General features: G+C 37.9%; 1 protein-coding gene across 15 annotated transcripts in view; it reads right to left on the bottom strand.

Annotated features, from left to right (window-relative positions):
* The window catches only part of enah (ENAH actin regulator), a 153244-nt gene that overhangs the window by 105333 nt on the left and 30452 nt on the right, over positions 1-17459 (bottom strand). For 8 of the 15 annotated variants that reach the window (XM_088928356.1, XM_088928339.1, XM_088928347.1 and 5 more), the window contains exon 1: positions 11708-11865. The exons of the other annotated variants lie outside the window; for them this stretch is intronic. In XM_088928356.1, the coding sequence (XP_088784482.1) occupies positions 11708-11802 (95 nt within the window). In that variant the 5' untranslated portion in view covers positions 11803-11865. Of the gene's footprint in view, positions 1-11707; positions 11866-17459 lie in introns of those variants that run through there. 15 annotated transcript variants of the gene reach the window in all.

Genomic DNA, 17459 nt, shown 5'->3' on the forward strand with positions numbered 1-17459 from the left:
ACAGATTCCTATACATTATTCTGCTTTCTGCAAAGAGATGTGTAAACTATTTTTAATCTCATTGAAGAGCGTCTCAAGATCAATTGATCAAGGCTCCTCTCAAGTTATGCCGAAAAATGCTGCAATATATACTACAGTCCCAATAACCACTGACCAGGAAGATAAACCATAAGATGTAACATTAAGGATTACAGCCACAAGTGTTCAGCAGCACTGAGATCTTTGACTCCCTGACTTCTATATTATTCGTATTTGTAGCAGTCCAAAATTGAAAACCAAGATTTGCAACTGCATATTTTTAATGCTTTTGCTCACAAGCCAGTGCTATACACAAAAATAGCACATTATGATACTAGTATGTACAGGAACCATCTATAAAGAGTAATATCATAGTGGGGATTGTGTGCAATTACAACGCACACACAGTACACAAACTTAATGAAACAGGACTGTTGAAATGTATGCATCATCACTTAACACCTAAGGACAATCAGACAAAGGAGCTATCATAATGCTTTCAGCAGTCCTTTTCTTCAATGAAAATACATAATACAGTACAATACACAATGCTGATAAGAATCTTTGCATTATTGATTGTTTATTCCAAACTATTCCGACTATTAACCATCTGCCATCTGTATTTATATCATGACTATTCTCAGGTTTAAGCATGGGACTCCACCGGCTAGGGATAGCATAATTACTGAAGATGGGAGAGCATCTGAGATCATGACCTCACTCAGAAATGCATCTCCTGATTGTGGGGTTATATTTGGTGGTGCTTAAGTACAGGCCCTTCCAATTATGATTTTACTACTAAAAGCCAGTCTATTTTCAAAAAGTGAAAAGGCAAGTGAGCTGATTTGAACAAGTCATGAGAAAGAAAAAGCAGAATAGAAAACAAAAAATCAATACTGTATATACTAACTAGTACATACACTAAGAACTCTGAAGTGTAAGATTGTAAGGAAAAGTTCTGAAGCACAAATAAGAACTGCTGATAGAAAGCACAACTTGCACTCAGAAAATGTCAAGCTTTTACTTGCCATTTTAAATAATTTGAGTAAAGCTTTAAGTAGTTTTATGCATAGGAAGCCAATGTAATTTTACACCTAAAAGTTTCAATTTCAACAAAGATTTCTGAAACCCATCATCTCTTGAGGTAATGAGATGCAATTTTTTTTGCCACTCTTCAGAAACAAGGGACATTCCAGGAAAAAAACCCTCATCTGAAACCTACCAATGTACTGTAGAAACAGAAAGAATCAACAAAGATTCAACAGAATCAAATAACTCTCCATTTTGTATTAAGCTCTTTAACTCTGCAATACTTCAATACTTATATATATACTTATGTATAGACAACTTAATTGCATAAATTTTGAATGGTACAGTGAAAAAATAAGTTGGCAGTATCTGGATTTCTATTGAACTAAAATGTATAGTGTGAAAATTGTGCATTTAAAAAGTCAAATCTGAAGCAAGGAAAACAAATTCAGACTGTTTTTGGCTGTTATGTAAGAGTAAAACTTGAATTGAGCTAAACAATGGGGGGAATACTGATTTTGCATATCTTAAACGTCATGTAGCAGCTGAAGTTTCACTTCTGACATGGTTTAGGTGGAAAAATATGACGAATAAAAGTAACATGCAGACAAGATAAGAATCTGCCTTATACTTAACATTCCCAGTAATAATAGTTAAAAATAAAGTATAATTATAGCTTTGTATATTTTTTTCACATGGTTTAATTAATTGAATGTTATAATTACAGTAACCTAGTACTTGTTTTCTTCACAGAACATCTGTATTTCTTAATAAGAAACTAGGCCAATATGACCAATAGAGATGTACGAATAACGTGCACAGTGGTAATTACAGAATTCAATAACGTGGATCTGCAGTGGTTTGGGACAGTGACAAAGTGAACACAGTGATTTAAATGTGTTGCAGTAACCTAACGCAGAGTGCCTGTTAAAGTTGTCTGGTTAATGTTTCAAGCTACTGTGCATCTTCAAACACAAAAATGCTATTAGATCAGCTGATTTTCAGTATCTATATTAATATTCTGAAATTATAATTTACGAGTGCTTTAAAACCTACAGTATTTTGTCTTGCACTGGTGCCTATTGTTATGTTTTCCTACCCAATACACAGACGAGGCTGAGCCGAACCTTTTCAACTTCAAGAAAAAAAGCGTCCTGGCCAAATTTCCCATTGGCTGTTACCAATCATGGCCTCCTAATATTCCCCATCTATGAACTGGCTTCATTACTCTGTTCTCCTCCCCACTGAGAGCTGAAGTGGTGAAGTACTGTACTAGTGCTTTATGGCTGCCGTCGCATCATCCAGGTGGATGCTGCACATTGGTGGTGGTGGAGGGGAGTCCCCATTACCTGTAAAGCGCTTTGAGTGGAGTGTCCAGAAAAGCACTATATGAGTGTAAGCAATGATTATAAACAATGGGGGTGCTGAAATGAAAGGGTCAAACATGGTATTAATAGATCATCTCGTGTTTTTGCATCTAAAGACACGGAAACCATTAAAGATAAAGTCCTCATGTTCCAGTCACTTGTCTTAAGTAGATTTCCCGCTATGGGCCCATTGCTTGCCGGACAGGCTCAGGCTCTGCCGCAACCCTGAACTGGATGAAGCAGTCTGAAAAACTGATGGATGAAAGTTTGGTCAGCAGTCACTTTGACCACCCCTGAAGTGTAGGAGACTAAATTTACCAACCTTAAAGAATAATTATGGAAAATCATGACCCATCCAAATTTCTTCTCTTGAAAACTGATATAGATCCCTAAGTTGTTGAAAGAGATGGTTTCCTCAGAAACTGTGCTAACCAAAAGTATCATACACCCAGTCTCCTTATTTACAGGGGATAGGTTTCCAAACTCGCCATGGATAAAGTATATGTGCTCGCATAAAGGGCTCTTCTATATCTTCTATCATATACATACTATGGGTATATCCAAGACACTGTGAATCAATACAAAAAAATTACAAAAGAATGAGAAGTTTTACAAAAAACATCATAAAGCATGTGTACACACTTCCCGAGTGCAGTTATCCAAATGAAACATGAGGATACCAATGGGTAAAGAGGAGGACAACACAAGCAAATAATGAATTGAGCCTTGGAGACAGTCTGGGAAGCTTGAGGCTTTTGAGAATATTCTAGAATGTCTCGCCGGCCAAGAGAGACCAGGAGTAACCTCTGATGAAGGAGCATATATATGGTACTATAACCCTCCCAGCTCCCCATTAGGCTGACTACTTATCAGTTATTTTTAACAAAACTAAAGTAAAATAAACTGGACATGATTTTATGACTTTCCTTTAAAAGAAAACTAGAATACATTAGGTTTTGTATGAAGGAACAGCACAGTGGTCCAGTGGTTGGCATTGCTGCCTCACAGCAGTGGGACCCCGAGTTCAATTCCTGGACTGCTATCTGTGTGAAGCTTGTATGTTTTCCCCATGTTCATGTGGGTTTCTTCCAGGTGCTCCGGTTTCCTCCGTAAGACGTACTGGGAGGTCAACTGGCGTCTGGGAAAATTGGCCCTGGTGCGAGTACAGTATGTGCACGTCTGTGTTTGTGCCTGTGTGTGCTCTGCGGTGTCCTGTCTGTGGTGTATCCCCTGCCTTGCGCCTGTGGCTTGCCAGAATAGTCTGCAGCTCTACAGTGACCCTGTATTGGATAAAGCAGATGGAAAATGGATGGATAACGTTTCATGTAAAAGGTAACCAGGTTAATCTGGCCAACCAGAAACGCAAACGGAGTTGAAAACATTTGCAAAGCTACTTACTATCTTTAAACTTTGGGGAAAAAAAAGGTTTTGTGTCCTCGACTGCCATGTGCAGCATTTTCTCAGCTTTACAATTACATTTGGGATCAAAATTATTTATTGAATAACAACACAGAACTAATAGCATCAGTGTTTTTGAAAGCCTGCATTTGTGCCTTAGGGCTCAGGGACTATTTTAATGTTCAGAAATGGAGACAGGCCCTTAAGTGGCCCTTTTACACAGGCAGGGGAAGAGAGTTAAATTCAGTCCAAGGTGCTACTTGTTGTTTTTTTTTTATTTCAGACAATGTCACCAGCCATTTCACCATCAAAATGCCAACAGTGATTATCCACTCTGGTATTGGTGGTGGGTAAAAATGTATTATTCTGTAATGCTCAGGTCAGTTTACAAAAGCAGCTTTAGCAATCAAACAATACTACAATATACAAGGACTAAAAGAACTCTGAAGCAGACAAAACCCTCTAAAGCTCACAAATTGCACCTCCCCCAAAAGATCATTGTCTTAAAAATAACTTGATAGAATTACATTATCCATTATAATTCGATGCGTCAGCGTGCCTGAAATCATGGCGAGCACAAAAAAATACAGAAAACAGATTTAATATTACTCTTTCATGAAGAAAAGTCTGTCATAATTTATGTTTTACAGCATCATTAAAATCTGACGATCTACACAAACATGCACTATTTAAGCATATTTTATATGCGATGTAGTTATTTCTAGGGTTCCAGAGGCCAGAGATATCCAACTATGAAGGAATATTTTGGAGGCAGCCTCAAGAATTTCACATAAATACACATTTCTCGAATGCTAATTATAGAGGCCTGTGAGATTTTTTAATCACCAGCTACAAGCAGCAAATCAAATACCTGGAACGTCAGTACGTATACAAAGGAATTAAAGACAACACTTGGTGTCCATCTGAGGAGGAGATCTGATATCTATCATCTGAGGCACACCAGTTCCACCAAATGTAATGACGAGCGATGCGTTCAAATAAGTAACAATGATCTACTGTAATACCAGACACAGCGTCGGCACTCTCTTAACGGCAAATATTTCCCCGAACACTGAGCACTATTTGCAGACCTACTTAAATTAGCTTAGTAAATCATGATTAATGTTACCACTAAACGTCTGCGCTGTCAGATCACTAAATCAAACTGGAGGGAGCCACAGAGGCTCAGCTTTAAATGGTGGCTACCACGCCAATATGTGTAAGTGATACCACAACGAGCATTATAGCTGTCATGGCCCCAGACAGTGGTAATGGATAGACTCCACATGGAAAATGCACATTCTTTAGGAAGATGACTTTTGCAGAAGTGCAGATCAGAATTTTTCATCCTTTCCATTTCCGAAGCTTAAAGGGAGAATAATGCCTTTCTGATAGTAAACAAGATGGCAACTCTTCTCTAGAATGCAGCTGAGTTTTCTTTTTATGAAGCGAAAAAAATCTAAATGTTCTTGCCCTGTGAGAAGAACAAAAAGCAGCAACCCAGAGCATTCATTTTCACGTGTCTCAAAAGACTCATTTGGTAGCTGCTCTTTCAGACAGTTGAATCTTGACCAGCTGCATCTCAGGATTGTTCCAAATAAAATAGCAAATATTTCAGTATAAAACAGATTCAAACCACTTGTTAAATACACTAATAGGAGTGGATGTGGGTTGTGGACATTTTTTTTAACATTATGCTCATTTTCTGCAGGTGTTTGATAATTCCATGATCATACAATTCCAATTAGAAGTCAGGTCCCTTTAATGCTTTATACCTTGGTTTTCCATACAGTATCAAGGTTTTCTCAAACTTGATCTGTGGAGCCATTCAAACACTGACCTTCACTGTATGGGTTAGACTTATAGTTAACAGTTTTAAATTGCAAGCTACCGCTCCTCACATTATTAAGATTTTGCATCATCTTCACAGTGAAGAGAAAACTGAAAGTTAGCCTTACCTGGTCATATCAATACTCAGCCTAACAGCTTATATCTCACCCCTTCTTAGCAAAAAAAAAAGATATAGATGTAAACCAACAGAATGAACCAAACTTATGCAGAGGTGTTAAAACATGTAAGCTGGGACTGGAAGAAACCTGTTTATCAAGTGTAATACTGTTTGAAGGTGCAGCTGTATACAATGTAGCATCTTGGTTTCTTTGCATTCCTACTAAAAAAATAATTCCCTCTATTAGTCGCGGAGGAGTTTTATTCAGGAACACAGTATGACTTGATCAATGCTCTTTACTAATGCAAAAACAGAAAGGTAAGAAAAATAAAATACAAAAAACCTAACAAAAACAAAAAAGTTATATTAAGCCTGCCACTCAGAATAACAATACTGAAAAGTTTGTTGCTTTGTCTTTTGTTACCTTTGCAAATTTACACCTACTGGACAACAATATGAAATAATTCATTAAAATATATGTTTAACTTGAAATGGCTGCCCTCAAACACAGCAGCACACAACTGCTGATGCCACAGACAGGATTTCCAGCTATTAATGCTGCTGGTACAAAGACCATCATGGACCCAGAAATTTAAAACATGGTAAAACTAAATCTTTAGTATTTTGTTTGCAGATAATTGTATATTGCATTTTATTTCACTTTCACACATAGTAAACTGGTTTTACAGACTTCGCTTTAACAGACAAAATCTGCGGAAGGGGAATTTTGTCTGTTAGATCAGAAATACTGGAATTTGTCTGCAATAACAGGGAAATGCAAAAATAATAAACCAAGGCAAAATAAATACTACAGAAGTTTAAAATTCAGGAATATCAATGGTGCCTTAAAATGTGGGTCAACTACTTACACCAAAAAATAAGTCAAAGGATCCAAAAATCATATACTGTATATAGTATATATATACAGTATGCCATATTATTTAACAGTTGAATGCTTTTAGCATTAAAGCGCCGAAGACCTAGATGTTGAGCATTTTCACACCACCACCATGACTCAGCCACAGACTGTTGGCTATGTTAGAGGATTGCATTACTGTGGGAGCAGACAGCAAGTTAAATTCTTTTGAAGCACCTTGTTCTAATTAGCAGGTAGAACAGTGAAAACATGTACTTAGAGTAATTACAAACTAAATATTGTAAATTCACAAACAAGCTATGTTTGAATCTGCCTTTTTCCTCTCAGCATGTTATGCTCCGACTGGCTGGTCTCACCACAGACAGAGCATCTTCCCATATATATTGAGAAACATTTGACAACACTTTAAATACCTTTACCCCCCAATAGAATGCATAAAACTGTAATGCATGATAACTGCCACGTTTTCATTCCAATACCTTTTGTCTAAGAACTTTAATAAATATCAAAAGACTTGTACTCTAGTTAAGTTTCCGGCAATACATTTCACATAAAAACAGGCTGTATGGAAAGCACTTCTGATTATCTCTTCTTGTGCCATTACTTTTTAAACATCAGTAATACTCAACATTCTTCATAATGATAAGCATCATGCCCATGGAAGCTCGAACAAAAAGTTAATCTCGTCCATATTGCTGTAAATTCCCTGCGACTACATATAGAATCCCTGTACAGTTTACTGGACAAAGGTTGATTAAAAGAGAGGAACCCAGGGAAACGTGCAAATGGATCAAGACCTGGTTAACGGACATGAAAAAGCAGAGGCACAGCTCTTATTTGGGTAAATGGAAGCACAAGTGTGCAACATGGATCCATTTGGGGCCTGCTGCTCTTCCCGATTTAGATTAATGATTTGGATCCCGAGCTAACTAAATCTGCAGATAAATAATAATGGCTAGGGTACTGCAATGAATGGGCAGACATATCACGAATGAAATCCAACATCGGTAAGGGCAAAGTGATCCATATGGATAGCAGAAACAATGATCTTATTGACGATTTGAAAAAGGAAGATGCACACAAAAAGGATCTGGGTGTTTGTTTTGATAAAGACATGAAAGGATAAAAGCAAACAATGCTTGTGTACAGCTAAAGGTGTGGAATTTAAATACACTATAGGAGCACAAGACAATAGTAAAACCATAGAATATTTTGTTCAACTCTGGTCAACATACTACAAAAGGAAAGTTCTAAGAAGAAGATTCTCGGCCACAGAGAACTGTCATATACTGTACAGACAGGTTAAAAGTGCTAAATCTCTTCAATCTTCTACAAAAATTAAGAGATCAGATTCAAGTATATTAACTAAGGTTTTAGGTTACACACAATATATGCTAATGCTTACTATTAATAAATAGTAGAATATTAACTTGGGTTGCACTTGAAAATAAAACCCTTATCTCGTATCCTCAATTTCTGTTTTAAACTTGGGGGGGCAGGGCTGCAAAGTAACATCATGAGCCTTTTTCTGTAGGGGAAATGTCTTGGTAAGGCATTATGACAACTTCAGTTTCCATCTTAACCTTTTGGCTATGTTCATAGAAAAACCATATACAAATATTTGGTCATCCAATTACTTGCTGTGTCTGAAGAACTCAGGCAGTATTTCTCAATTGAAGTCTTTGTCAGTGTTTGTCAAGTTCTATCAGTCTGTTCCCCAGTACACAACAATTTGGCCAACACTTAGCAACACAAAGCACCATTCATTTATATGGATTTTTATTGAAAGGTCTTTAACAGGATACATCAGCATTGTCTTACCTAGAATGTGTACCCACAACCTTCCTGTTACCTAACCAATTCTGCTGCTCCAAAAGTGACTCGATATTTTTCAGCCTCCGATTCCTCCATATCCTCATTTTAGTGATGCAGTCAGCAATGTTGTGATCCTTCCAGCACGCCCTATCAGTCTAACATTTCATCATATCCAACACCCTGAATTTCAAGAAGTTTCATGTAGTGTAGTAAGTTTTAAAGCTAGCATTGCACCCAGGCTTGATGAGGTTGTGCATGGTCATAGAATAAGCCCTTCTACATCTGGATGGACAAATGCCAAGATTTGTTTGTGGGCTGTCAAGATGTTAGCACTTAGCTGGACAGTCCTTAGGTGTGTAAGTCATTTCTCTCCCTCTCAGAAGATAAAACAGATGTGGAACCAGTATAAAAACAGTTAGACTGCCAAAAACGGAAAGCTCCATTTATCGCTGCTTTCTGGGTTAATCACACAACAGATTTTACATTGCAGTCATAATTAGCACAGATAATAAAGGTTAGCTTGAGCCTGGTCCTTTTGAAGTCTGATGTTTTCTCTCCTTTGGAAAGGTATGTTCTTTTCAGCATCAACATAGAAGAACTTGCAAGTGTTCATAACAGGACACAAACCATCTGAGATACATTGATACTGATACCGTGGACCTATGAATTGCTATGCATGTGAAAACAAGTACAATTTCCCACTTTTCTATGGCAGTTGTTACCTTTAAATGTATTAGGAGCAGTTATGTGGAGAAATACAATTTCCATGATCTCTATAGTACACCAACAGTATAAAATGAACTAATCTAAATTTCTTAGTAAACAAATTTTTAAATGAATAAAATTTGTGTAGAGACAAAAACCCATTACTTGCAGACTGTGAGAAAGCATTGAAGATCGTGGGAGAGGTGACATCAGGAGAGAAATGCGCATCAGTTGTGCAGACAGCCAAGAGGAGCAAAAAATGGAAGAGAAGAACAAGCTACACTCTCAGAGCTTATATTAGCAGGGAAAGATCACTCATCTTACAAAAACAGATATGCGCATTTGCCTTTTTTAGCAAGTACTTGTAAATGCAGTGCTCATTTAATGAGGGATGAGTGCATATATAATATATATAGTACTGTAATGAAGTATCATGTGTGTGCAGTAACTGTCATCATGCTGTGTTGGGAGAGAGTGCTGGCTGGCATGGCACACCATGAATATCTAAAACTATGAATCTGCCAAGTGAAAGGACAACATTAGGCAGGTTAAACATACTAAATCTCTTGGTAAAAAATAAGGAAATATGATCGAGATATTCAAAATCTATTAAAAACCCCACAAAGAGAACCTAAATTACTACTTCAAGACCTAGATGAAACCAGAACAAGAGGACACTTTGAAATTACTCCAATGCAGACAGAGGATTAAGAATACAAAACAATTAAGAATAATGTGGATGCGTGACAAACAAATCACCAAGGCTCTTGAAGAATCAGCTTTGTTGAATCTCTACAAGTAAACCTAAGCAAACTTTCAAACCCACCATGCAAGAGGTGCTTAATATCTTATTCTGTTCACAGTCTGTCTTTAAATCTGGTTCTGGGTCTAGTATCTTATTACAACTTGGAGGCCTGCATGAACCCAGTTATTTTGTACATCTGTTAAAATAATGGGATATATTCATGAAGCATTTCCTGCTACATAACTTTCCAGAAAGGGGTAAAAAGTCCTTGTGTGACAAAATCTGAGACTGCTTAACCAGCATGCTTCCACATTTATATGACAACTGACAACCTCATTAAGTATTTTTAAGAGAAAAATAAATGTTAATATAGCATTACTATAAATTATATAGTCCTGTGTTCAGTTAGTCTGCCAACATACAGTACAAGGCAGGAATTGTCTACACATTAATCAGAAATAGTGGCAGTGCAAATTTCTAGTATACATCTTGAACCTTTTTTCCCTTCAGAACCCATCGTCCATTCCCACAGCAGCACAACAAAATTTTGAGAAAGAAAGCAAGCCTAACTTCTATCTCTGTTCTTGATAAGAATGTACAGCTGGGTGTATCCGGCAAATTCCTAGGGATGGCTCTCTGAGTAAACAGAAATTCAGCTTACCTCACCAGGCTATAGAAACTTATTACTATAATACAGAAACTCAAGTATCCCACAGTTCCCCAAGTATCAAGTGTATCATATTCAAGTGTACCCTAACAATCTTAGGGTATAGTGTTGCAGTGCAAAAGAAATAAGTCATCCAATTCAAATGGCAGCTCCCAGGCAAAGACTGAAAACAGTGATAAGTGTGGTGTTTTTATGTTTGTTTATGATTTAAACACAGCAGCCTGAGAAAAGTTTTAAACCTAAACAGAGATGTGCTGACAAAAAACAGTTGTCCAGTTTCAAAAGCAGATAAAGGAAAGGTTATGGTTTGCACATGGATCTTGAAAAAAAGACAACCTATGTAAAACCTACTAGCAGAACAGCTAAATATGCGCATACTAAAAAAGCTGCTGATGAAAAAAGCAAAAATTCCCTCTACTTTGGGAAGACAGCACAAAACTGGTTTTCCAGAACCATACTATCTGCTTAAAAGTGGCTATAAGGATGAAGTACACGTGTTGATCCAAGTTCCATTAATTTTCAAAGCCTGGGGAGGCCACAGATTGGTGGGGCAGAAATAAACACCATATAATCTCTAGAATAAATCGAAAGATCAATTTGGCATCACACCACTTTCTGCGACCTCCATCTGTGTGCACGGTGGGATTTAACAGAAGACAAAGAAACAGACTTCACTGACACTGTGCTCCCATACTTCATATACTGTACACAAAATTTCGGATTTTGTTTCACGAAAAATTCCAGCAATTGGCGGATTTCTAAAGATGAAGAGACAAAAATGAAAGTGATGTGGTTCCTATAAATATACCCACTGCCACACCAAGAAGAGGGTCTAATTCTACATCAGCCTATTAATGGATTAGTGCAGCACTGGCCTGTGATAGCAGGCTAGTCATGAGTTATTTAAGTCCCACTTCAAATCTGATCAGTGCTCATATGCTTTATCCAGTATGTTATCCGAGCACCTGGGTACAGTCCTACCGAACAAAACATTAAGGAAACATGACGGAAATATAACCAACCACATGACATTAAAATACTGCACATATACAAGAGATTACTTCCCCATCTCATTCCCCTTGTCAATCAATAGCACCATACGGAGATACGACATCATTTCAATGAAAACAAAACTTACACAGCAACAGACATCTCAGTCATGAGGAGAGTGGGCGTGTCCAGCACTTTTACAGCCACTTGGTCCTGAGTATTCACCACATGAAGGAACCTCATGGTTAGAGTCTTACTCCTCGCTTGACTGAACCCAAACCCAGCAGCCTCAGACTGAAGCTCCTCTCCTGCCCATCTGGCCAGCATAGAGAACCCCTCCTTCTGCGCTAATTCTGTAGGGATGGGCAGCCCTTAAAGAATGTCCCTGCTCCCTAGAATAAACTTGCTGACTGAAGAGAGCCGTGTGTATTTTATTTTCAAGCTAAAGCCTTCCTCCCCCACAAACACCATCTTTTCAGATGGGGAGCCTACTTTCCCTCCTCAAGCCACAGGCCTTACACTGCAGAGGACGTTTTCTCTGTTCATTAAAAAAGCCATACTGCCAGATTCCAAGAGAAACAAAGCAGGGTCGGAGATTGAAAAAAATAACATCAGTCAAATGTGACACTTTAAGAAGTATGCATGAAATAACGTGAAGTTAATCTTAATATATTAATAAATATTAATCCTAATACTTCTGTGAATATAGGTGCTACTGCCTTAATTGCAGTGCATCAACAAAAGGATGCGTGCTTGCCGCTAAGCCCACTGTATTTCTTGTACTTTCCTAGTAAATGCCGAGTGGTCCTGATGCTTAAGAGAGCCCAAGAGCACAAAAAAAAGGATGGTTCACATTTTTCTCAAAGAAAAATGCCTTATGAGTAAACGGGAAGCTAATTACTGTAGCCAGGCTATAATTACTGCATTACAAAAAGAAAACAAAAATAAAAACACTTTGCAGCAAAACAGCAAATGCAAAGGACAGTCTGCATCTCATTCTAACATTCAGACGTCCTTCAGCGTTAGGCTCCTTAATTATTTATTCTTTTTCATTATTTATCACACCACCTTGTCACAAGTTTCAAGTTGCGGAAGAACAGATGGACATTGATTTTCTGGAAGGGTAGCTGCTGGGCTCGAGACCCTGAATTCCATGTTCACAAGCTGACGATATTTACCCATACAATAAAGCGTTATCTGCCATGCAAGATGTGCAGACAGGAGGCTGTCAAAGTGAGCTGTGATGGGAAGCAGCTGCAAGGGCACTGCTGCTTTGACTTGTGGTTGTTCCAAGGCCAGTGTGGCATAATGCTGCTATAAAAGGGAAGTACAGAATCCAGAACACGCAGAAATATACTGGATGGAGAAAGTAAATGCGGCAGTGCTGAACTCCAGAAAGAAAACCCCTCTAATAAAAAGTCAGGCATTCCCACTACTCTTCATTCGTTCATTCACTAGGAACGTCGTACTAGTTTGCTTGATTTCTGAGTGGTAAAATCAGTTTTAACTTCTATTATGCCCATCCTTTAGAAACGCAGGGCATTTTACTTTACTTCCTAGTTGATGAGCGTCAGCACAACCTTGATGAAGCAGCAGTAAAGGCAGGGGAGAAAATTAATATCGGAGCCACACAAAAACTTTCCACTTTCACCAACACAAAAAGACAAAATCCAAAACAAACTGGATTTGTACCCTGAAATGCGATATTTTCTTTCTCTGAAAAGTTCATATTTTCCTTCTAGAAATATAGAACGAGAAAACAGGTTTCTAAAATAACCAGTGGCATTAAACTAGGTTTCCCAGAATGTACATTATGTGTTTTAAGGACAATATGTACTAATTAAAAACTAAAAATCCTTAACCCTTTGAGATATACCACAAAGTTTACATTTTATGACAATCTGTAAAATACTACAGTATATTAAACAAGCAGCAATTATTTTTGAGTCTTTCTTAGTACTGGGGCATACCTGCTTTTCTACAGTAGTTCATACCGCCATTTACTATCTCCTATACATTTGTGGGGGTTTTTTGTTCTATAAAGCAGTTTGAAAAGCCACTTTCAAAGACACCATAAAATAAATAAAAGGTTTATATTTAAAAAAAGCATATCAAAAACTAAAGATAATCTCTCAGCTGTTGCTGGCCTTGACATCACGGCCACACTGCCAGCATTTTGTGGGTAAAAGCACTACCAGGCAGATGGGAAGAGTACAACACGTCTGTCACCACTGGCCACCCCCACCTGCTACTCCATCTCAACAGCCATGACCACACAGCAAAACCATAAGGAAACACTGTATTGATTTAAATGCACCCAGGCCAAGAAACAATACATAGGATTGTTAGGATACATAGTAAACCTTACAAGCATTCAACACCTAATGCTTTCCTTCTGCTGGGCCTCTTTACGCTCTGTATCGTTAATTAATGTAAAATTATTTATTTAAAATAATCATTACATATACCACAGGCTCACCCTAGTCTAAAACTAGTTCACCTCAATAGAGAAGGCCCAGTAATTCCCACATACAGTAGGATTCTTTTCTCCATCTAAAAAAGTCTTAAACATCCTCATACAGTATGGAACCTTAGAATTTAGCATTGTAAGACAGCACTAGGATTGAAGGCAAAATCAATCAGGTTCCACCTTCAAAAACATTTCAGAAATTAGATTTGGCCTTTAATGTTTAACTTTTGGGAAAAGCTTAAAGTTTGTGTAAAGCTTTTTAAAAATATAGTTCTTCAGTACAATCTTCAATGCTAGTAATATGTACAGTGTCTTTGTATTTACTAATTGCAAATAAACATGAATGGGAATTAAATTTAGGAGTAAAGGGTGTTGTTAATATTAAGTAAAAAGGGTTTTACTTTTTTCCGTACGTACAAGTGATTAACAAAACATTCCTAACTTTTCCTGTTAAAAACAGCCCAGATTTATGTAGTACTGAATGGAGGTGTTGATCTGACACTCCTAATTTGCCCTGTGCTCTATATAAACCAGTCTTGGTAGTGTCAAATGCTTCAAATGCCTTTTGTGCCTTAAGTGAAAGAAACTCTGTAGATGTCTTAACTTAACTGGCCATGTGAGATTCACAAGGTTCCAACACCAGCCCCCATAGGTCCTTTTTTATGTACAAGTAGATCTGATACATAAGAAAAGCAACATTCTGCCAGTACCGTGGGCAATAACCAAGAGCATGCTTGTCCCTAAATTATCTTGACAGGTAAAAAAAAACCTCGGCAGATTGAAATATTCTGAGTAACTGCCAAAGTGTCCTCTTTTCCCATCATTAAAAAAAGCTTTCTGATATACAATATGCTTCCTTTGAATAGACTACCTCCTGGCCATCACCAAATACATCTTAATAGCCTCAAAGAAAGGTCCACAAGGAACTCTTTTTCACTGCACTTTTTTTTTTTTACTTTTTTTAGTGCAAAATGCGTACTGGAAGGTTTAGTACGTGTTTGAGTTCTGGTCTGTGTGAATAATTTTAAAAGAACAAAGTCCTATTTTCTCCTCCAACGGTATCTATCGTTTGTCACAGAATGAAAAGGGAAGACTTAAGCAAAGTTGGTCCAAGTAGGTGCAAGAGATGCACTGAAACTTACGTGAATCTGAACAGCAGCTTTCAGGAAATCAGTACAGGAACCACCTTTACATAAAACACCACTCAATTTAATGATCTCACACTTAGAAGAAGGTTCTGACTGCAGCCTCCAGCGGTTTCATTTTGGCACAATATAAGAACAAAAGTATTACATTACCGGTCTGTAAAAAATTCTCTGTACCATTCTCGCTCGTGGTAGAAAGGAGTACCAAACGGCCAACGTTCCTGGCCAAAATGAGAGGGCATATTTTCTGGAAGCATGCATGAATAGGAACAGAAGCCATTTAAATATTTCAGTATTGTCAGCTTGAAACAGACTTGCAGGGAATCAAGATACTGAAAATGCCAAGCTATCATCAAAAAAAGATTAGCCCACACTGCCACTATACAGATGCAATATTAGCATGAGCCTTATAATATTATATTATATTAATTAAGCAACACTCAAGGCTGCAAACTCCAATTTCTCGCACACAGACTAGAGGAAATGCAATATGGTCTGAAATGGTATAACCCTGCATCACTGGACACTTCATGTCTATAGAGCTCTGGATCTCGACCAAGTTTGTGAAACTCCAAGATAAAATCATACACAACAGTTCTGCTCAGAAAAACACTTAAATCTATGTTGTATTTGGTGACTGGTAGTTCTGCTGTTAACATCTTAGAAATGGCAACAACATGACTTAGAATTTCATACTGTATGTTCATTCTTTACATAGTAGATCCCTACCAGAAAAGATTTACTGGAACGTTTTACAAGCCATGCTTTAACAGATGTACTGTACCCTTAGTCAGGCAAACATTGCTGAGGTTTTGATTGGAATGCAGAGCGAAGTTGCCATCACGTTCTTCATCAACCAAATGAATGTGCATGTGCTCATGTAGCAAAGTTGCCCAATTACAGAACTTTAAACACCTTTCTGGAAAACGTATGAGGTTGACAGCAGTCACCCACTGGAACAACAGTCTGCCAATCTCCTCGTCTCGGGATAGAACATGCTTCCCAAGGCATTCATCAAGAGACATTTGAGTGACAGCTGTGCATAACCCTTCCCACTCAGTAGCAAACAATGCACAAGGTAATGATATCTGAGAGGTACCACCTGTGTGTTTGAGGCTTCTTCAATGGAGGTCAATGCTGATTAGCATCTGCTGCATCATCAAGTTTCATTTATATTAAATAAACACCGATTTTATCCTGTATTACAGTATCACCCTACTGTCCCCAAAACCACATGGTTAAAATACTGAAATGGTCAGTGTAACAAAATTTTATATTTTTGGTCTATTGAAGTCTAACTTCAAATTCCCAATACTCAAATCTTTACTCTCAACACCAGCAACGACACCAGTATACTGTATACAGTACTGTACTGCTGCTCACCTTTGCAAGCAGACTGGCACCAGAGAAACCAACAGAGCCTTTATTTTCTCCCAAATCCAAGGAGCCAGAACACCAGGATGCCAAATGCTTCCTACATCAATCTGCTTAGCCACCAGATTCTGCCGACAAGCTGGACATAGTGCACTGCAATGCTCAGATGATAATCCGTAAATCTTTTAATATCATGTCTGAACAGTTCAACAGCACTACTGATTTGTTAACAGATTTATTCAGACCACAGACAGGACTCTCATGCACCATAGAACAACAAGACGTTTCCTGGAAAAGTACTGTATATTCCACATTCACATGGAACACAAGCTTTTATAAAAACAATTAACACTGAAAGTCTACACTGCCCACTCCTCAGTTTCTCCTGTTGAGCTGTGCTCAGGCAACACTTAAGCTCTGGTATACAAAGTAACAAGAAGCACATGCCTCTACTTCTGCCTCTTAAAGCACCACATTGCTCAAGGGCCACAGAAAACCTCAACTAACTTTACAGTTATTAAAACTGTCATTTTACAGCAACAGGATTGCAAGTTACACAGCAATTAAGAATGACGAGCACACTCAAAAACAGTAGGGAGACCCTCTGTGCCCGATTTTTCCAAAACACTTAACTGCGACAGAACTAAATGAGGTTGGCAGATATCACAATAAGTAGTGAAATACTTCAGACATTCAATGTTCAAGATGAATGCCAAAAACAAAGCTATAAAAAAGTCTCTATAGTAAATAGAAACCAGGCGGTTTCAAGCAGACAGTACAGCATTTGAAAGCAATGGACCAGACAGATTGACTGGAAACATGACCCCAAAAAAACTACAATACCAGTTTACATTAATTAAATTTGGCAACCTTTTTTGGTTTTGTAAATAGTCGAACCCTAAACAGGGTCA

This window comes from Atractosteus spatula, chromosome 2, assembly GCF_055471065.1.
Source record: "Atractosteus spatula isolate fAtrSpa1 chromosome 2, fAtrSpa1.hap1, whole genome shotgun sequence".
Taxonomy (NCBI): domain Eukaryota; kingdom Metazoa; phylum Chordata; class Actinopteri; order Semionotiformes; family Lepisosteidae; genus Atractosteus; species Atractosteus spatula.